Below are 23,208 nucleotides of genomic sequence, written 5' to 3'. Positions count from 1 at the left end.
GCGTCGCCGCGTGGGCCGCGGCGTTGGAGTGGTACAAGCGTGGTGCGAGAGATGGCGCGAGCGTCGCGCCGCTGCGCGGTTACTTGGGTGCGGGAGAGGAAGGCGCTTGCTCTCTTGGGGGGTTCGGGAAGCAAGCGGGACGGACGTGCCGTGCCGCGCGCCGCCCGATGCTACGGCGAGACCGTCTCGCGTGGCCGTCTTCGAACGCGCCACGATTTGCGTGACTAAACACGTGAACGACCAGGCGTTGGGATCCAGCATGGGGCGAACATATTCGCTCGCGAGGACGCGGTGAGTCGGACTTCTAGATTTGTCGCGCGCCCATCGGCATGTTTTGTGGATAGCAACTCCGCTAGCAGGCATTGATCTATGAAAGGTGCAATAAATGCCCTTGTGATTGTTTGCACTACTGTGTTGTCGTTCCTTTGTCCCAAGAGTACGGTGTGAGAATCCCACCTCAGGCCCCCACAAGCTTCGCATATTTCGGGTGGCAAACTGTCGACGCCGTCGCGAAAGCGCCCACGAAATGCGGAGAAAAGAAGATGCAGCACGAAGTATTACACGTTGTGCGCGCCGAGGTCATGTGCACGATTTCTTTCGCCGCAACGAGATACCGACGGTCGTGGAGATCACTAACGAGTTCTCGAAGTGTATATGGTGTTATGTTTGTGCCCTGGGATTTGCCTGACGGAAGGCCAATGCTATGGTGTGTCTACCGTGGAGGCAGCATTCATCCCTGCATGGTGCCTGCTTCGGGCACACGACTACGTGCACAGCTCGGGTTTCCTCGCGGCTGCGCGACGTCCACAACTGAAGCGGCCACCGGATCACGGAGTGCTATTCGGCCCCTCCCCGTGCCGGCAGCAATGCAACTCCCCCCTTCCTTCGTCCAACGGCGCCCGCACCACGAACGATTCTCGCTGTGTTTGGCACGGTTTCCAAAGGAGGGCTGTGTTTCAACCCCGTGCCTTGCAGTTGGTTCCCTTTGTTCTATGCGGGCTATAAAACTTCCCCGGCGCACCATTCTGACCGACCGCCAGATCAGCCCGACGCCGAAGCGCGGTTCGAGGAAGCATCGGCCACCGAGAGCGGCGTTAGGAACATGGAGGCAGCCCAGACCCTCTCTCTCGACCTTGTTTCGTCCTTATAGGGTCTGTCTGGGGAATCTGGGGACTGAGGGGTGTTATTTAAGCAGCTTGCAGCTGCTCTGTTCGTCTCTCTCCTGATAACGACCACAACATGTAAACATTGTATAAAGAATTCTTCACCAAGAAAGCTCTCCTCGTCTCTGACTCTGCGTGAAGTGGGGTCCAGACCTCCTGCCGGCCACACATTACCTCGGCACACGCAAAAATGGATCTCCCATCACTGAAGCGGTGAACTGTGCGTCGCCTGCTTGTCGAGATCTGATTCAAGCATGAGAAGAGGAGCCACAATTCGCTGCTTATCGAGCGGAATGACATCACTGAATGGTGGAATCGCTACCTTCTTGACGTGGAGTGCTACAGGCAGAAGGCCGAAAGATCTTTTTCCTGGACGAGACATGGGGGACGGCGGGACACACAGGGTCGATCATGTGGACAGACATCGTAGTGCAGAAGCGCAGACACCTGTACGCTCGAGCAAATGGCCTGTCGACAGGTCTGAAACAACCTTCTGGAAAAGGCCAGCACCTGATTGTGACACACATCGGCAGTGAGGATGGCTTGATCGACGGCTGCTTAGATAGATTCCGTGGCCAAAAAACAGGCAACTACCACAATGAAATGGACGGCAATCGCTTCGAGGGATGGTTTAATGACGTTCTGCAGAAGTTGCCTGCTGGTAGCATCATTGTTTTGGACAATGTACCTTACCATTCCCGGAGAGAAGAGAAATTGCCGATGACAGCTTGGAAGAAGGAAAAAATACAGGAGTGGCTCAAAAGCAAAACCATCGCCTACAGCGAAAGGATAATTAGAAAGAAGCTGCTTGAGTTGGCCACGCTTTCTGAGCTACATCGTAGACAATGCAGCGGAAAGGGCTGGATGCATTGTACTCAGGCTGCCACTGTACCACTGCGAATTTAATCTTATCGAGCTCGTGTGGCCAAAGGTGAAAAATGGCATCGCTGTGGGCAATGGAGACTTCAAGCTGTCCACAGTCGAAGACGTCTAGAGAGAAAAAATCAAGCATGTGACGGTAGAAGACTGAAGGAAGAACATTCACCACATGATGGACCTGGAGGTAGAGTTCAGGCTTGATACGTCTGGAAATGACCGTATCCAACGCATCATCATTCTAGTGGGTGAAGATGACAGTGAAGAAAGCGACTCCGACTGCAAGCTGTCCGGCATTGAGCCACTCGATGAAGCATAACAGCTTCTTATTAACAAAAGAACAGCCCTTATTAGGGCTACCAAAATTTTGCCGGTGGGTTCGCAGCAGCCAAGCATTCTCCTGTGATCTCTCAAATAAATAAGCAGTTCATTTGGTGACATTTCTTCTATTCGAAGCCCAATTCTGAAAAAGCATCGTCCTGCACAGATCATGCTCAATATAAGATTTGGCATGGAAACGGGCTGAAATGCTGGAAAATCTGAATGCAAATACAGTTACTAACTCTGAATAACTATGTGAGGCCCAAAATGCTCATTCGGGCAGCCACTGTCCACCTTCACATGAAAAAGCAGTAGTCAACGTGAAAGTGAAAGCCACTCTTAGCAGCCTGCACGCCAAAGCATATTGTGCTTTGCGTGCAGTTGTGCTACCCCTAATGTTTTTTCCAGCCCGTTGAGATGAATAATGCCAATGTCAGAAGGCCCAAAATACTCTATTGGGCAGCCACCTATGAGCATGACGGGCCCTGTGATGAAATAACAGTCATCGGGGCATGCTTGAAAGGCACCTTTAGCATCTGCACTTCATAGCGCAGCCATGTCGTAGACATTGTAGGTGAAGCAGCAGTAGTCAATGCAAAATTGACCGCCACTTTTAGCAGTTTGCATGCAAAAGCACATTCATGTGGTCGCAATTCATTTTGGTTACCTGGCCCAGGCAAGTTTTGCGAATAAGAACAATTATCAAACATCATTAGCTTAGTTAGGTCCAAAATACTTATTTGGGTACCTATTAATAGCAGTAGTCGAGGGCAGGCTTGAAAGGCACCATTAGCAGTCTGCACGTCAAAGCGCAGTCAAGCTGTCGCCACTGTTGGTGAAACAGCAGCAATCGACGCGAAAATGACAGCCACTGTTGGCAGCTTGCATGCAAAAACACATTCATGTGGTGCCATTGCTTATTTTGGTTACCTGGCCCAGGCAAGTTTTGCGAATAAGAACAATTATCAAACATCGTTAGCTTAATTAGGCCCAAAATACTCATTCGGGTAACTTTTGATAGCATTAGTCGAGGGCACGCTTGAAAGGCACCGTTCGCAGTCTGCACATCAAATCACAGTCATGCCACAGCCATTGTTGTATTTGTTTATCTGACCGGGCAAGTAACACCAATGTAAGCACAATTATTCACCCTGAATAGCTCTGCTAGCATTGTTTGTAGTAAAATATGCTGAGTGAAGTTGAATGTGTTTTATTGAGGCAATTATTTAATTCACAAGCCATCGGCATAGTTATGGACAGCCAGGTTCAGACAATGACATTTGTTAAGTAATAAATGGTGAAAGTTGCAAAAGCTCTCGGTGCACTGCTTCGCTGGGCTCCATTCACTGAAAAATGTCTTTGCAACGATGAAAGCGTCAGACAGGAAATGACTCCCCACTGCACAATGTTATTCGTGTTGAAACTTTTACCATCATATGTGATGGGCAGCGAAACTGTCTGTTTAATAAGACTGAATGCATGAAAAATGCAACAGCATAGAAAGATGTTGCTTTGCAATACGCAGCCTTTCATATGCACTTCTGACGAGCTGCCACATGTACTGATGCATAAACATGAACAGAGGTAAGAGGCAAAGTTGCTGTGCAACCCACATTACGCTTTTAAGAAAATGTATCTCTAAACCTTTCTGTTTTCATAGGCGATCAAAATTTGTTTTGAGCAAGTTGGTTAATCACATTGAAGCAACAACACAAGAAGCAAGGACAGAAAACACAGCGAGTAGGCAGATTGATAAGACAAGGTAGACCAGTGAGAAAGGTTTTAATGAGATGGAAGAGGTCAGCCCTGCAGTGTACAAAAGTTAGTGCTTTCAATTAGATTTGTTTATGGAAATGTGTAAAGACATTGCTGAAAGAAAACTAGCAAAAACAAATGGTAATATAAAATAAAAGGACACAAACGCGAAAACTAAGAAAAGCTCAAATATAAAGAAATGTGGGAAATAAACAAAATGACAAACGCAAGAAAACTTACACACATTTACAAACAGACCTGGGTAGAGGTATTATAGGAGCGGGTTCACAAGCTGCTGTGCCTACCTTCTCGTATGTTATTTTTTTTTTTTACCGTTCTCTTAACACTGTCTTGGGAATTTTTAATTGCAACATATCAATCACAAGAATCGAAAAGCAGCGCGAAGCTATGTTGTGGGAAACCATATCGAGCGCTGGCAACACAACTTATGCGTGACTGTGCCACAGCGCACATTCCACAGCTTGCGCACGCGGTGAGCACTGGTGGAAAGCAATCAATCGACGGTGCCACACAACGCTCGAGCACCGCCGTTAGATGCACGAGCACCGCCGTTAGACGCTCGGCCATCTCAGTGCTGAAAACAATTGTTCACACTAAGTTGACGGCGACAGATCTTTGCGTTGGAGGCTTCTTTTGCAAATATATTCTGTTGAGACGCTCGTAGGTTTGTTTCACGCGCGCACGCTTTTCTCATTTCTCCTGAGAATGGTTTTGCTCCATCACTTCATCTCGTCCGACGAGAAACGCAGCGACACAGTACATGAACACACCCGCCGCTGACAGTAGGCACCATACTTTGGCAGACTTTTCTCGTCGTAACTTCCTGCGGGAGCGAAATAAAACAGACATGGAACAAACAGTCAGGATCTGTGTTTGCAGCGGTTGCCGTGGGATACTGTTTTCAGGCAAAGCGTAGTGCGTAGTGCGTCAGCGATGCTTGCTGTAATGTTTCTTTGCCGGATCACGGCTTGGAACAAACGCATGCGGCACAAATGCCGCATCGTAAGCTCGCAGTAATATTTCCGGCATGATAGACAATCACGAACAGTTTGGGAATTCACTGTGACGAGGCGTTGACGCGCACAGCTGACGCGACTTGGCCCAGTTCGAAGCCCGGGCGGCCATCTTCTCCGACGGCGGGGTCACCGGCCGTCCGGCGCATGACGTCTGTCCAGAGTGCGCGCCCATTGGTGGATGTTCATGTGCATCCGCCTCGGAGGAGTAAATGCCCCCTTTTTTCTAAAGTTGTATCCGACTATAGTTTAAATTCAAATGCATTTCTTTATTTTGATAAAAAATGTCAAAGGGGCCCTTTAAAGAACCCTAGATTCCCAATATTACCTAGAGCCCTCCACAAAAGCATCCCTCGTAGTCCCTGTGTTATTTTGGCATGTTAAACCTCTGAGGGTCAATTCTTTTTCACGAAATGTGACTGCCCAGGGTTGATTTTTTTGTGCAGCACTTGCTGGGAAACGTAGTTAAGAAATTGCAGTGTTTTTCAAACACAAAGACAGCATCATAAATATACGGCATCAATCATTTGGGATTTGTTCGCGGTGCCATGTATTTACGTCTTTGATCCTTAAAGGGTTAAGCTAGAGATGGGTGAATATCAACTTTTTCGTATACAAATGGAATACAAATAGTTAGTATCAAATATCGAATATAAATGCAGATGCATATATTTACAGCAGGATTTTTTTCTTTCTTTCGGTAAAATTTAGTAACCGCTCCTGTACTGACTAGTGCAAAAAAAGAGAGCTAACTATCCAAGACTTGGTATTAGTTTTATACTCAAGATCACTAAGTGTGATTTAAAGAACTGCACAAATAGCCTCTCAACATATTTAGAGCCTGGTTTCAAACAAACTTTCCAAGAAATAATGGCTGCTGTACGACTAGCTTTACATAAACATCAAATAAAGGGTTGACAATAAAAGATCAAAAGTTGTGGAAAAAGGAAACAAAGAAATCTGCTGAAAAACTTGTGTGCTGTAAACACATTTAGTGGGCCCATTGCAAGGAAAACATAATTGGTTGTATCGTGAAGATAAAACTGTCACCTGACTAGACTTTCAAAAACATAAGTGACCAACTCACTGTTGTCATGTAGTCTTCTGCTGAGAAGCCAGAAACAAAGGTTGCATTATCCATTTTGCACCTGCATTGTTCGAATATTTTTGTTCTTCACTTCTAATAATTCATAATACGTTGTTTAGCAAGACTTTAATAGTAAGTATTGTTTGGTTAGTTTCGAGTACTCGAAAATGTCAAATAGTTATTTTTCAAATACCAATGTGTGTAATATTCGTTCTGTATTTGAAACTTGGAATATTTGTTCACCCCTATGTTAAATATAAGCAATCAGTCATTGTGACAGTAATCAATTACCAGCTCATGCCATGGCCACATTGTCTCTGCGCAGGTGTGCTCACACATAGTGGCGGCCTTACGCAAGGAGGCACGCCGTGTGCGTGAGGAGTGGGAGGCCCTGCTGTGCAGTCCACAGCCAAGTCCTCCACAGAGGACAGCAGCTGCTATGGCCGGTGGCAGTGGGGCAAGTAGTCACGTGCCCGCCATAGGTGGTGGTGGTGGAGACACCTACTGCTTCGAGATGCTCTCCATGGTGCTGGCTCTCAGTGGGTCGGCTGTTGGGCGCGCCCACCTCTCACAGCAGGCTGGCCTGTTGCGTGACATTTTCAGCCTGCTCCATACTGGCTCAGCCCGTGTCCAGCGGCAGGTGCGTGCAGCTGGCGATGGCAACAGCTTGCCCAAAATTTGTTTACTGAACAGGCTATGATCAAAGCATGCTTTACTGGCATGTGCATGCCTTTTTGATGTAGAAGTTCCACGCATGTGCTTTCCCACATTGCAGGACTAAATGTCTTCATAATCTCGGTGCCCAGATGAAATAAGTAGACTTTGTGGGACTTGATTTTGAAAAACACCTAACGCATGCTGTATGTTTTCTTGTTTCTAGTTGTACCTAACAAATACCACAATGTCAATGCAGCTAATGAGTCTTACAAGCTATTGTAGCATGAGCATGACCAGTGGTCATTGCAAGCTAGTATGGCCTGGATATGCACTTGCACATCCTCCCCTCACACCAAATTTTCCATTGACTTTATCAGAATATAAAAAAGTCTTAACATGGAGCCGAAATGTCTTAGACAAGGGTAATAAGGACATTTCGGACAGACAAAAGCTATTAGCTTTGATGTTCTGAATGCCGATTAGTGTAGACAAGACTCTTCCATTTAAACCACCTGGCATTTATATCAGGAAGCACCTACAGCCTTTGTGAAGCCAAAATTACTTTTGAAGGTCTGTTTCGAGTTCCTGAATGACACTGATACAGTCGAATCTCGATAATTTGAACTCAAAGGGGCCCAAGAATTTGCTCGAATTACAAGAAGTTCGAATTAAAGGAAGCCAATTGAATGGAGGACTTACCTGCAGTGGTGTATGTGCACTGAGCTAACACATGAGTGGGAAATTCCACAAGATTTGTTCACACGTATTTACAAATGACAGTAGTTATTAGGCGTATCGGTGCTCTTTCTGTAATAGGAGATGGCGGGTGCACGCGTGTATAACTAAAGGAAACGTACCATGTCCCGTGATAACTGCCCCTTTGAACTTTTGGTATGCTTCACCGTGTAAGACTTCTGTATTGGGGCGAAGTTGGCTACACCTAATGCAACATGTCGTTGGCGAGGATTACAAAAGCGGAGTCGCCGCCATTGCTAATAGCGCCAAATTGTTTCAATGAAAATCACGGCACCGAACAGCAAGAACCTTGGAAGCAAACGTCGAAGTAGCTAGGCCTAGCGTTGCTGTGGTGTGGCTACTGCTGCCAGTGGATCTGCGTGCAAGAGCGCCGGCTTGAAGCGCTGTGATAATCGAAATGGCAGCGGTAATGGCTTCAGTTATTGCTTTTTCGGATGCAGTCATGGCAAAAAGTTCGAAAATTCTGACGGTGAATGTTTTTTCTGTGCGAAATTTCAGACGTTCTTATACGTTAACTCTGTGGGGTAAATGGTGGTGCTGCGACAGTAACAGAAGTTATTGGTGATGTGCGCCTGCACACAAATTTCCGCCACGGTTTTTTCTTTTCTTCACGCACGGCATTGAGGAGTCTCTCCTAAGCTCTTCCTCTGTGACGGGGGTAGAGGAATGCTGGTCAAAGGCGCCGCCGCGTGATTTGGCGCGCTGCTCAGAGCATTGTCGGAGCACAGCAAGTTCGAATTATCCGACGTTTTCGCCAATTGGAATACACATAACTCTGACAGGACCACAGCGTCAGTTTGAATAAACCGGAAGTTCAAATTAAGCATGTTCAAAATAATGAGATTCGATTGTACTATTACATCACTGGTTCATAGGAAGGTGGGAGACTTGAAGTAATGAACAGTGATCAAAAAAGGATGCCGTCAATCAGGGCTTCAACCAGTGCCCTCCTTTGTTCAATCACCATTTATTACTACTATTATTAGAGTACGTAGTTTCTTTCTGTTGTGTAATCAAGTCAGGGGGTCTGCTCCAGTGGCTACGATCACAACTTTCAAGCAACATCTTCATTGGATGGCATCTGTCTTCACAAAGCAGTATCTGCAAGTTCTACAGTGTCATCAAGTTGTAGTGACGGTGAAGAATATAACTGGCAAGAAGCAAAAATGCTAGTTAAAAATTTAACTTCTTATTGGCTGAACTTATGCCTAGCAAAACAAGCAGCTCTCAAAACTCAACAAGGGTGGTGAGCATAGTCGTCAGTTCTTGCGATCTGGTCAACAGGTCAAGTGTGCCAGATATTTATACATGACTCATTGTACATTCCAGCATAATCTCTAGTGCTCATGTGTGTTCAAGGAAGTACAGTACCAGTCATGTAGCACATGTAGTCTTTCAGTATGCTACCAGTTGTGTTGCACATGCAATCTTATTTAAATTAAATAAGATTCTATCACTGGAGAATCCTGTTGTGTCTGCAGGTCACCAGCCTGCTGCGGCGGGTACTTCCTGAAGTTCCTCCACTTACGCTAGCTACAGTACTTGGTGTGCATAATTTGCCACCCAGTGAGTACGGCTTGCCTCCAAGCAGCAGCGCCAGTCCTGATGCTGACACTGTCGAAGGCACGGCTCCTTTGGACATTCACCGAGTGGGCTTACTAGATGTTCTGCTGGCGTGCGTGGCAAAGGCACTGACTCTGCAGGCACGATCCAAGGGAGGTCGGTCACAGGCCACCACACTGGCCACAGCCATCCACCCGAGGGACTACCTGGGAGCTCGGTGGTGGCTGCGGGGCACCACCGCTAGAAAGCTTGCACAAGGAATTGTGCAGCTCCTCAGAGACATGGCAGCTGTGAGTACAGGAGGTTTCTTTAATTTAAGTAGCTGACATGTTTTATTACATGACGAATAAAATGCGGGCAAAGGTGCTTGATTTTAAAGCACAGCTCTTAGATGCCCATTCCTGCGGCGAGCGTCGGTGTCGGTGTTGTCCCTTGTAACCGAGCAAACGGGCACAGTGAAGTATGAAAGGCTGCTGTGAATCATGCCCACGCTCACCCACGCCTCTTGCGACCTCCAGGTTAGCGAGGCAGTCTCACCACACTTCACTTCGTTTACAATGTGCCAAACGAGATGAAATGCTTGCCCCAGCCAATATATAGCGAAACGAAAACACATATAGAGCTGCACTCAAACTTTACGTTAGGGAGTATCGCATTCGTTGGTTAATTTTTTTTTTGAGAGACAACCAAATGAAGCCTAAGAAAGATAAGGGAAAAAAAAAACTTTATTTTAGTTAAAATGTAAAAATAATAAGGAAAAAACAAATGAAAGTGGATAAAAAGGCAATTTCTTGCTTGTTGGAACCAAATCCATATTTTACACATTGTGCGTGCAATGCCCTACCACTGAGCTGCTGCAGTGGCCATCCTTCCAAACACTTTTTTGAGTACCTCTGTGCACGTACTTGGTGCGTGTGGGAGTATTCATGTAGATTCGTGCCACTATGAGTGTTAGCTAGTGTAGATTTGTGCCACTGTAAGTGTCAGCTAGGGCCACTCACGGCCATGGCAGTGGATGTGGAACATCCTTTCAACCAATGTCTGTTAGCTTCATCTGGTTCTACCTCCTAATTGCACATGGTACAAAATATAAATAGCACCGCTGCCACCAGCGGGGAGGGCGTGAAGCCTGCTTGTTCTGTTTGAAGCATGCTGTTGCTCTTGCAGGGTAAGCTTACAGACGCCTGGGCCAGAGTGACCAAAGGAGCCATTGCTGAAAACATCCTCAACTTGACCAAGCTAGCTGAGAAGTACAGGGCACCTCTGGAATGTCTCAAAACACCTACGGTATGACCTTTTGCTTGTTATTGCATGATTGCTGTACACTAGAGCTCCCGTGTTTTCATTTTGTTTTTCTGGCATGTAATTTCTCCAAATTCCTGTAACTTCGCTTTTCTCTCTCTCTCTAACATCGCAGCTGTGGCTGGCATTGGCATCTTTGTGTGTTCTCGACCAGGAGCATGTCGAGAAGCTTTCATCAGGCCAATGGGCCAAAGGACGTGGCGATGGACTTCAGGCTCCTCCCAGGGTGAGGCTTCAGCCAGAAGTGGCCATGAAATTTGGCTTTTTGTACTTTCTGAACCGTACAGAAAGCGTACAAAGAACTCTGCACTATTCTCACTGTTGTCTTGCATCCTGCTGGTTGTTTGTGCAGGTTTCTTCAGCCATAATAACTGAAACCTTGAACGTACACGGTCGTCCACTTCCAATTTGAACACGGCTCCGGGCGGCCGGCGCTCCGTGGAGCGCCGGCCGCCCGGAGCCGTGTTCAAATTGGAAGTGGACGACCGTGTACATATGTTTGCATTTTGATGCAGCTCACTGTGTCAGGAGAAGTCACGCAGGTACTAGTCACAGTAGTTATTGAACATTTAACCTGCAGAGGTGGACTTGTGTTGAAGGCATGCCACCGCCCACAGTGGTGCTGCAACAACATTGAAATCAGTTGCTAGGCTGGTTCTTTCATATACAAGAGGCTAGAGACCTCACTCCCCACGTTGCAATGGCAGCTTGTGCAACAGTAACTTTACCAAGAAACGTATTCGGGGAGCCCCCGCAGGGGGGTCTGCGTCAGCAGGCGTTTGGTATGTTGCGACACCACATACCCGAGCACACGAGGGTTGGACCCTCTCGCATGTAGCCGTGCGCGGCTTAGCCGTGTCCGGGGAAAGGGGGATCCTGGAGGTTGAGCCGATGCCGGGTATTCGGACCTTTAAGGCCTCCCGGCGGAGGCAACACACCTCTTTGGCCTCTGCTTCATGGAGACGGCACCGCCGGACTGACCCACCCGGGGGAAATTGGTAGTCGCCTCTTCCTGTCTCTCTCTCCTAAAACCTTCATCTTTATCTCTCACTTTTTGATCTTTCCTGTCTTCTTCTCTCTTCCATTTACTTCCTTTCTTGTTTACCTTGTGTGGCTATCCTACCTTGGGTACACCATATTTGATTATAGTGATGGCGTACGGCTGGCGTCGTGCAGGCTTGAACACAAGCTCTGCCGCGTCCCCTCATTGGGCTCCGTGGTGGGCGGTCGGCGCTGTTGCCGAACATACACATTTTCCTACGGCAACGCAAGCCTCTGTTGTTTATGATCGGCATCTGAAGAGATGCCGCACCGAAGTACCATTCCAATTCTCCTTTCGAAGCAATGCTCCATCTTTCCCCAAGTACTATGTAATCCACAGCGAAACCAAAATGCCAGTAAGAAAGCTATCGCCATTCCTTGTAGCCAAATGCCTGAAAGATAAAATCGCACTGACATACAAAGCCTCCAAAATGTTTAGCGGGGACCTCCTCCTAGAACTGCATGATAAAGATAAGCAGAGAAGCTCTCTGAACGTACCAGTATTGGCGATGCGACAGTGACAGTTTCAGCTCACAGAACACTTAATACAAGCAGGGGAGTAATATCTGAAGAAGACTTTATTGGCTTAAGCAATGAGGAACTGCTGGAACGTTTCCAGGATCAAAATGTTACTAAGGTACAAAGAGTAGTAATCTGCAGAAACGACCAAGAAATCCCCACAAAACATGTTATACTTACCTTTGGAACAAGCGTAATGCCTACTTCACTCGATGCAGGTTATGTTGAAGTCAATGTGAGACCATATATCCCGAACCCCAGACGATGTTTCAAGTGCCAAAGGTTTGGACATGCTTCACATGCATGCCGAGGACAAACAACTTGTGCTAAATGCAGCTCCAACGATCACCAATGTGAGAATTACACTCTTCACCATGTCGTGTTAATTGCAAAGGAGACCATCCAGCCTACTCGCGGTCTTGCCCATGCTGGAAAAAGGAAAAGGAAATCATTGCGCTCACTGTAAAAGAAAAAATTTCGTTCTTTGAAGCCAGAAAGTGGCTATCGTATCTTTCGCGAAGAAGTTATGCCGATGTGACGCAGGCGGGGGCAGCACTCGGAGACTACGCGCAGTGGTGCCGTAGTGACTCCTCCCGCCCCCGTGGTGGAAGCAGTCAGTACTGCTCCATCCTCTTCGACGGCCCTGCAGACACCAGTCCCGCAGGGCCCTAAAATCAAACGAACCCCAAGGCCCGAGGCACGTGTCTCGGCGCCTAACTCTCGATCCTCCAGCGCCTCAGAGAGAGCGATGGAGGTCGACACAAAAACCCCGGTGTCATTGACACCGAAGGACAAGCGCTCTCTTGAGCACGGTAAGAGGGACAAAATCCCAGTAACCACTCAAAATAAGAAGGCGATAACCTGAAGGTTATTGCTCATTTGTATTAGCCTTTTTATCCATGTCACCTATAATCCCACCTCCTAGTTTTTCGTAGTGCCATTTCTGACCTTTTAATTTCAAGATGGCTTTTATTATCCATTGGAATTGTAGAGGGCTTTTACACAACTTAGGTGACATCAAAGACTTGTTAAGTAACTTCTCTCCTGTGGCCTTGTGCTTACAAGAAACAAACTTAGGCGAAAAGCATAAAAACATTTTAAAGGCTTCACTGTTGTACGGCGCGATCGTACTCAGGCGAACCGGCTTTCGGGTGGTGTAGCTATAGTTCTACAGAGCGGCATTGCAGCTAGAAAAGTTGCCATTAATACTCACTTAGAAGCCATTGCTGTCACGGTTTTAACGCATAAAACCATTACCATTTGTTCAATGTACATTCCACCACATTCACGTTTTACTGTAAGAGATCTGGAGTTAGTTTTAAACCAGCCACCCAAACCTCTTTTAATAGCAGGTGATTTTAACACTCATAACATATTATGGGGTGGCAAAACAACTGACACCAGGGGACAAACACTTGAATATTTTATCCTGGCTAACGAAATATGCCTTTTAAACACTTGTACGGCAACCTACTGCTCCCCAAGCACAGGAGCTATGAGCTGTCTTGATCTGGCGCTGTGCACTCCATCTTTGTTGATCGATTTTAAATGGAGTGTTATTAACAATCCTTATGGTAGTGATCATATGCCCGGCATTATTAAAAAAACATCTCCTTTCCCTACAGGACCATTAAGATCACCCCGTTGCTAACTCCATCTAGCAGACTGGCCTCTCTTTAGCGAGAAGGCCAGTCTTGATGACATATCAGATGATCAAACAATAGACGAAATGAATGAAAAGATTATTGCCTCCATACTTGCTGCAGTAGAACAGACGATCCCGCAATCCTCCGGCTTCTTAAGGAAAAAACTAAAACCCTGGTGGACGAGTGAATGTACACAAACTAAAGAAGCACAGAACAAAGCGTGGGGTATCTATCGGCGATACCCAACACAAGATAACCTCCTGTATTTCAAGAAAGCAAAGGCGAAAGCCAGGTACACGCGTAGGCAAGCCGAAAGGCAGTCTTGGCAAAGGTATGTATTCTCGATCAATAGCTCAATAACATCCAAAAGAATGTGGGATCAGCTTCGTACGTTTAGAAGCGACTACGCTCCTTATACGATCCCTTTACTTTCACCTCCAGGTACACAGACGAATTTAAATGAACAAGCAGACATATTAAGGCAGCATTTCCATAGCATATCAAGCTCAATAAACTATTCCACTGAATTTCAAAAATATAAACAATCAGCAGAAAAACAAAAGCCTCCGACAACAGGAAGTTCCGAGAGATCATATAATGCCCCAATAACACTTCTGGAAATGAACAGAGTGCTCACTACTGGCAAAAAAACAGTGCCAGGTCTGGACAGAATACATTACACAATGCTCGCACACCTATCTCCAAAAGCAGTTAAGACATTGCTCCGCTTTTTTAACATAATCTGGGAAACAGGAAAAATGCCGAATGAGTGGAAAAAAGCCATTATAATCCCTTTCTTGAAAGCTGGAAAGCATCCTACAACAGCTACCAGCTGCCCACCTATAGCACTCACAAGCTGTCTTGCCAAGTCCTATGAATCCATTATAAACATCAGATTGGCATACGTCCTCGAAACTGAGAACCTGCTCAATAATCATCAGTGTGGGTACAAAAAGGCTGCTCTACAACAGATCATTTAGTTCGGTTAGAACACGAGATACGTGTGGCCTTCCTACACAAGCAATATTGTCTCACAGTTTTCTTTGATGTTGAAAAGGCGTACGACACAACATGGAGGTTCGGTATATCAAGGGACTTAGCGGATTTAGGGATCCACGGCAGAATGCTTAAATGTCTAGCTGATTTCATGTCCGATCGAACATTCCAAGTGCGTTTAGGAACGGTGCTGTCCCGCGTATTTATTCAGGAAAACGGAGTACCTCAGGGATGCGTATTGAGCACAACATTTTTTGTAGTGAAAATGAACTAGCTCAGTAATGTAATTCCATCCTCTATAATGCATTCACTATATGTGGATGATCTGCAAATTGCATATCGTGCATCGAACATGGCAACCTGCGAACAACAAATTCAAATTACATTAAACAAACTAACGCAGTAGGCATCTGAAAACGGCTTTCGCTTCTCAAGTGAAAAAAACTATAAGTGTTGTCTTTACACAAAAAAGAGGCCTACAAGCAGATCATATCCTCAAACTACAGGATGCCACACTACCCGTAAAACAAAAGCACAAGTTTCTGGGTGTTCTGTTTGATAAAAGGTTGAACTTTCTCGCGCACTTAAACAGTATTAAAATCAAAGCAAACAATGCACTTAACATTTTAAAAATCCTCTCCTGGAAACGGTGGGGTTCTGACCGGAAATGCCTGCTATGCATCTACCGCACTTTGGTGCGTAGCATATTAGACTACGGTAGCATTACATATGGTTCAGCCAGAATATCTTACGTCCGACGACTTGATCCAGTTCATAACCTAGGACTACGACTGGCATGGAGGGCTTACAGAACATCGCCTGTCCAGAGCTTACATGTTGAATGTAATGAGCCTCCTTTACAGCATCGCAGAGCACTACTAACTTTTTCCTACATACTCAGAATCCGATCCTCATCATAACACATATGCTACAACATCGTCACACAGTGCAGCTCACGCTTACATTATACAGATAAACCACACATGATTAGGTCGCTTATCCTGCTATACGAGGAATACTGTCGGAATTATGACATCCCTCGCAAAGTCCTCCATGTTGCCAGAAAGCCAGAAGGTTTACCCCCATGGTGTAATTTCACGGCGTTAGCTAACTGGACACTAAACCCTTTAAAGAAACGATACACACCACATGAACACATCATACAAGAATTCCGCGCTCTTCAATACAAGTATAAAGATTACATGGAATTTTATACTGATGGCTCTAAAACGAAAAAACACGTGGGTGTGGGGGCCGTAACAGAAAATTGGGAAACAAGTATTCGACTACCTCAGCATGCCTCTGTCTACACAGCCGAAGTGTACGCAATATGGACGGTAGTTCAAAAGATCATTGCTGACAAACTTGAAAACACTGCCATATACACAGATTCATGAAGCGTACTGAAGGCTCTACACATGAAATCCCAAAGTGAACCCTTGTTAGGTGATATTTTGAATGCATTATCATCAAACAAATATCGCAGATCAATTAAGTTTTGCTGGGTACCAAACCATGTAGGAATATTGGGTAACGAAGCAGCGGATAGATGCGCATCAATGGCAGCGTACAAAAACATTCAAATACAGCACTTCCATATAAAGACAGTGTCAATGCGATTCGGAAAGCCTTGGCGTCAAAATGGCAACGCGATTGGAACAATTGTTTAAGCAACAAGCTCCATCTAATTAAACCTGTAATTGACGAGTGGAAATCATGCAGTCACCAGCAACGATTCTACGAGGTGATCTTGTGTCGACTTTGAATTGGACACACACATCTGATGCACAATTTTCTTCTCCGAAAAGAAAACCTGCCAACTTGCGAAAAATGCAATGAAGCTCTTACAGTCATGCATATCCTAATAACATGTCCACACATCGATACACTGCGACGAAGGTTTTTACACAGCCTGTATAATTTGCGCATTCCATTACACCCTGCCCTATTACTAGCAGATGACCCCTTAGTGCCATTTGCAAACCTCTTCGACTTTTTAGAAAAAACTGGTTATTTACACCAACTATAATGTAATGCAGGTTTATTTGCCCTAACGTTCCGTTTTATTTTGTCTTGTGACTGGCGCAGCATGGCCCTAGTTGCCTTTGTGCCATTAAACCCAAACTAACTAACTAACTAATGTATTTGGGGAGCGCAACGTACTTCGCATTGTTATCAGGAGCGTCTTATCAATAATTATGTGTTTCAGATTATTGTTTTGTAGTTGTTCTTTGTTGAAACGTGTGCTGTTCTGTATGTTGTATGTGTGATTTCAAATGATGTATGCATTGTTCGCTTCACTTTGCTGACTGCTTGAAGCCTCCCTCTTACGGGGGTACGAGTCACTGGCCTGCACTGCCGCCGCGATCGGCCCACATTTTTGCTGACGGACACAGACACGAAAAATGCCTACCAATTTGAGGCCAGCAGCTTCGCTGTAAAACGGATTTTCTCCGCTTCTCAGTGCACGGCACCTGCATGCACGTATAGTTAAGGAACTCTTACTAGGCTCCATTGACGGTCTCATATACGAGACATGCATGGCAGGCGAAACGGGGGCTCAAATTGGCACAACAACATCAGAAACAGCTGAATGACTGTCAGTATGCTTATTAGGCATCTAGGTGCTCGTACTCTGACCGGAGATGGCACATGCATGCCTGTATAATTAAGAAACACTTACTGTGACTCATGACTGTGGCCTCTTCTCATTCTTAATATGCTTTCCCACTTTTTATCAATGTTTTGCGGTGAAATTGACAAGTCGGGTTGGAATTATAAGGCGAAGGCCAATTTTGAGATTGAAATAACAGAAGTTTGGACACATAGAAATGTATGGGCGCCGGCCATGACCTTTGGTCTGGATTGAATTAACCAAATAATCGAATTGAGTTGAATAAACGGAAGTCTACTGTACCATGAAAATGTGCATACTAGTACATGTGCCAGAATATAGTATAATGGGAAGCTTAGAATGACAGAAAGCAGAGCTAGTTGGTAAGGATTCATAATGGAAAGAAGGGGTAATGCATGCAGACATGGACACAAGAGGAGCGAAGTGTTCAATGTTCGTGTTGTCCACTTTTCTCCTCTTGTGTCTGTGTCTGCATGTTTTACCCGTTCTTTGCATTATAATGGGAAGTATGTATGCTTGTAGGTCCTGTGCACTTTTGTCCACTTTTCTGGAACCCTTGCAGTTGATAGACGCTTTGTATAAAGAGCCGCCAGTTTTCCAAGCATTATGTCACCTCCATCTTTGATTAAATCGACTGTTATTCCATCTTCTCCTGCCGCTCTTCCTTGTTTCATGTTTTGTAAGGCCCTTCTGACCTCATCGCTAGTTATAGGAGGAGTTTCTGTATCCTGTTCATTACTTTTCTAATGGAGGTATCCTGGCTCCTCTGGGTACTCTACAGGTCAGTACAGAATTCTTACGCTTTTACTATATCTTCGAGATTGCTGATGATATTACCCTGCTTATCGTTTAGTGCATACATCTTGGTTTGTCCTATGCCAAGTTTCTTTCTCACTGATTTCAGGCTGCATCTATTTTTTACAGCTTCTTTAGTCTTTCTCACATTAAAGTTTCGAATATCACTTATTTTCACCCTGTTGATCAATTTTGACAATTGTACAAATTCTATCTGATCTCTTGAGTTGGATACTTTCATTCTATGTTGTTTCTTTATTAGGTCCTTCGTTACTAGGCAGAGCTTACTTACTGGTTGCCTTGGTGCCTTGCCTCTCATATCAATTGCTGCCTCTGAAGCCAGCCTAGTTACGGTTTCATTCATTATCTCTATGTCATCTTCATCTCTCTGTTCTAAGGCTGCATATTTGTTTGCAAGTACCAGCCTGAATTTGTCTGCATTTACCCTTACTGCCTCTAGGTTGACCTGTTTCTTCTTGACCAATTTTACTCTTTCTCTCTTCACATTGAGGTGAATCCTAGCCCTCACTAACCTGTGATCACTGCACTTTACCCTACCTATCACTTCTACATCCTGCACTAGGCTGGGATCAGCAGAATGTATGCAATCAATTTCATTTCTTGTTTTGCCATTAGGGATTTTCCAAGTCCACTTTCTGTTGCTACACTTCCTGGAGAAGGTGTTCATTATTCCCAGCTTATTCCTTTCCCCGAATTCTACCAGCATCTCTCCATTTGTTTGTTCACCGGCCTGCTTTTTCCCCACTTTTGCATTGAAATCGCCCATGACTACAGTATACTGATTTTCACTTTTCTCATCGCTAATTCGGCATCTTCATAAAACTCATCTACTTCATCATTGTGACTGGATCTTGGAGCATAGGCTTGTACTACCTTTAATCTATACCTCTTATTAAGTTTGATTATGACTACAGCTACCCTCTCATTAATGCTGTAGAATTCGTCGATGTTGCTCACTATGTCCTTATGGATTAGGAATCCTTCCGCATATTGCTTCTTATCCGGGAGACCTCTATAGCAGAGGTCATGTCCGTTCTTCAGCAATGTATAAGCCTCACCAGTTCTAATCTCGCTAAGGCCAATGATATCCCAAACAATGTCTGATAGCTCCTCAAAGAGTAATGCTAAGCTAGCCTCACTCGACAGAGTTCGGCAATTAAAGGTTGACAAGGTCAGTTTCCATTGGCGACCTGTCCGGAGCCCGAGATTCTTAGGACCCTCTGCTGCCTCACAGGTCTGACTGCCGCCTTGGTCAGGTGCTCCACAAATGCTGGGGATTGAGGGCCATGGGTTTATTGAAGGAATCATTTGGGAGGTAGCGGTCGAATGCTGCACCAGGGAGGCCAATTCCTGTTCTGGTGAGGGAGTGTCTTTGTTGAAGCTTAGTGGGCCTTCCTAATTTGGTTGTACCTGGATTAGTACAGCCCCACTTGCTCTCGGCATCTTTTTCCAGTGTCGGGGGTCACTTCAAGCCTGCAGATGTAGTGCACTGGAGGAGGTGAATTTCCAGCTCACCATCGTCAAATGAAAAAAAAAACAACCTTCTAGAAGGATTCGAACTTCCGACTATGGCAACCCAGCATTTCACATAGCTCAGTCAGATAATCCCAGAGGTGGCTAGGCTACCTTTTCGCCGACAAGTACAGCCCAGAGAGCCCGACATGCCTAAATACTTATTTGATTTATCCGCGATAGATGTGTTTTCCTGATCACAATGGATAACTCAGTATAGAATGATTTCTAAACGGTTCTGGCCTCGTAGTTTCGGAATCGCATGTGTGCAGATGGCTGTGAACTCGGCTAGGCAAATTGTACAGGTGCACAAACGACCTTTCACAGTTGCGAATTCATGCTCGTGATCTACAAGAGTACAAACGGAAACCCGCGAAAATGAATGTAAGTGCAAATGTAGAAGAAATAACTGGATGCAAACTACAACCTTTTTTTTTTTACTTTATGAAATTCTGTATGTGAACTTTGCAACTGTTGTCGTGATGTTATTTTTTTTCTTATTGTTTGCATGCTACTGCAAACCTTCTCATCACTTTTTCTCTTCCTATAGCATTGCAATTTCTTTTGGGGGAAGGGGGGGGGGGGGGTGCTCTTACTAGAAAGTCAACGCGAGACATGTCGGTAGAGTCAGTTTAAGTCCATTTAGTATATCTATCTCAAATGTCTGAAAACATGCTTGGATTATCCATGGTATACGGATTTTGATGATTGCGACAGGTGGCACGGCATAGTATTTATCAGTGGTTCTAACATTGTAGTTTTGGAGTCTCCGTACGCAAGCGGCCATGAACGTAGCTAGATACACAATATATTTTCGGCGGAATTGAACAGCACTTAAAAGTATTTCAGAAAAAAAGAAAATAAGAAAATGAAAAGACTTTCAGCGCTTACCGCGAATTCACTAGTCGCGTCTGGAGGGAGGTACACTAAACAGTTCACGGTCTCGGCTGCCTGTCTTATGCATCGTAGAAGTCTTTCTGAAAGAGACGGAACTGGTACTGACGCGCCATGCAAGGCTGTGACATCGGATGTGAGGAGGGTGCATTGACAGAGACTTTTGCTCAAAGGCAAATCCTCAGTGGCGAGACGGGCCGCCAAACAATAGTTCTGAGCCGCGCGTAAAATATGCGACCTTGGAAGCAGCCTTGCTCTATGGTTCGAAATCGCTTATATGATGCCTCCTTTAAGCTACAGCATAAGCTTCTGCCTGTGATCAGTTAGACATTGTTTGTGCACTTCGCGCAGGAAACCTATTGATGTCCCGTTTGCCGCCGAACTTGCAATGCATGCAATTTAGCAGTGCGGATACATGCTCATGATCTACAGGGGTATAAACGGAAACCCACAAAAATGATTATATATATATATATATATATATATATATATATATATATATATATATATATATATACGTGTATACTATATACACATACGTATATATATGCGGAAACTATCACTCCCGAACGCATTGGAAGACTCCGCCACCACCGGTTTCTCTACGACACAAAGCTCATACCTCTACTCGCGTTTAAAATATTAATAATGTGCACAATATGCTCGCTTCGATCACAAAAAGGGGTGCATCTCAGTAGGGACATACCGACAGTGCGTTTCGGAGATTTCTGCAGCCCATTTAGTAAATCTTACGTGCTTAAAAACTTGTTGATGTATCCGCGATAGATGTATTTTCCTGATCGCGATAGGTAACTCAATATAGAACGATTTTTATACGGTTCTGGCCTCGTAGTTACGGAATCGCACGTGCACAGGCGGCCATGAACTCGTCTAGGCAAACCCTGCAGGCATACCAACGACCTTTCACAGTTGCGAATACATGCTCGTGATCTACAGGAGTACAATGAGAAACCCGCGAAAACGAATATAAGTGCAAATGTAGAAGAAATAACTGGACGCAAACTACGCCTTTTTTCCCCCACTACACCAAAAGCATGTGACGCATCTTGCGGCCACTAGCTTAGCATGTAAAATAGCTTATTTTTTTAATGAGCTTTCATAATCAGACTGAAAGCGGTGCGTCATTGTTATGCTATGTGATAACTTGTTCTGTCGTCATCTTGTGATGGCAGTAATGACTCTGGCTAGGCTGGCACTGACGGTAGGCTGTTACGAACGGTTTTGGTTTCGTATCTGATTGCACTACGCAGAAAAGGTGCACATTAGAAGTGCGTAAATACTGAGCTACTGTTTTCACTTGAATAGCTTCCTAGTGGTGATCTAAATTGGCTTATTCAGTGGGCGATGACATGTGTTGGACACATTCACTCTCCCCTAACTCTGTCAAGACAGACACTACACCCATTAGGGGCCACCATTGGGACCACCGGGGTCAGGCACATTTGTGCCGACCAGTCAGGTTCAAATTATCCGGTAAGGGTCAATCTCATGATCGAAATGACACAAATTGGGGCCCATAGAAAAGTATAAGTGCCGGCCAAGACCTTAAGCTGTGATCAGATTAACCGAGAAATTTAATTAGCTGGAGTCAAAATAATGGAAGTTTACTGTATTGGATATAACAGAGGGATATTTGTGTCCATTGTGACTTCATTATAATGAGCACCTGCGGCTATCGGTAAGCATGAACAGACTTGGCAGAACAGATTGTACCGTTCAAAGGCCATTAACCCTCATTGTAACGTCACTCTCAGATGTAAGTGCATTGTGGAACAGATATGTATGTATGTCTTTGATAAGCATTCATTTTGGTGAGACAGCCTTATTGTTTAAGGTACTTGTGCCTGGGCGTATTAAAGTATGTATGTTGCATGCATTTTTATTGTTTGCCCTTGCTGTTTCATTTCTCCAGCCAACATGTGACAACCATGATGACGGAGAAACCCCGGCTATCATCCTGTGCAACGTGTGCGGAAACGTTTGCGCAGATTGCGATCGCTTCTTGCACCTTCACCGTAGGACAAAAACACACCAACGCCAGGTCAGCATTGTACAGAAGAATGGGTTTTCCTTCTGGCTGTCAGCTGTGCTTTGTATTTAAGAGCAGTTTTGTGACTGCACCTGTAGTCTCCCAATTGCAATTTGTTAATATGTGATTTGTACAGATATAATAATGAGGTTTAAGAAGGTCAGTTGTTGGATACAAGTAGTGGACAGTGTCAGGCTCTTTAAACATTGAACCATAGACTGCAGAAATATAATTTTTGCAAACTGTAGCTCCTATGACTATTATGTTTTGTGCAAATCATATTTCTGAATGTTTCTATTGGGAATTAGAGCACCTCCTTGAGCACTTGCAACAAACATTTTGTGCTGTAGCTAGCAGTACACCTTGTGCAGCATATGACATTATGAGGAAGCTACAGCTGCATCGTTCTGTCATTGTCATTGCTGATGTCCAGGTGTTCAAGGAGGAAGAAGAAGCCATCAAGGTAGACCTGCACGAAGGCTGTGGTCGGACCAAGCTCTTCTGGGTGATGGCATTAGCTGACTCCAAGACACTCAAGGCCATGGTGGAGTTTCGGGAGAATTCGAGAGGTATGGAATTTTGGCA

General features: G+C 45.1%; 1 protein-coding gene across 1 annotated transcript in view; it reads left to right on the top strand.

Annotated features, from left to right (window-relative positions):
• hiw (MYC binding protein highwire) overlaps positions 1-23,208 on the top strand; it is a 287,002-nt gene that overhangs the window by 242,690 nt on the left and 21,104 nt on the right. The window contains exons 66-71 of the mRNA XM_065451052.2: positions 6,562-6,876; positions 9,131-9,502; positions 10,380-10,499; positions 10,630-10,740; positions 22,507-22,635; positions 23,057-23,192. Of these exons, the coding sequence (XP_065307124.2) occupies positions 6,562-6,876; positions 9,131-9,502; positions 10,380-10,499; positions 10,630-10,740; positions 22,507-22,635; positions 23,057-23,192 (1,183 nt within the window). The remainder of the gene's footprint in view (positions 1-6,561; positions 6,877-9,130; positions 9,503-10,379; positions 10,500-10,629; positions 10,741-22,506; positions 22,636-23,056; positions 23,193-23,208) is intronic.

The sequence above is a fragment of the Dermacentor albipictus genome, chromosome 3 (genome assembly GCF_038994185.2).
Source record: "Dermacentor albipictus isolate Rhodes 1998 colony chromosome 3, USDA_Dalb.pri_finalv2, whole genome shotgun sequence".
In the NCBI taxonomy this organism is placed as follows: domain Eukaryota; kingdom Metazoa; phylum Arthropoda; class Arachnida; order Ixodida; family Ixodidae; genus Dermacentor; species Dermacentor albipictus.
Note: the sequence above shows the minus strand (reverse complement) of the source record. Positions and strands in the feature narration are given on the sequence as shown.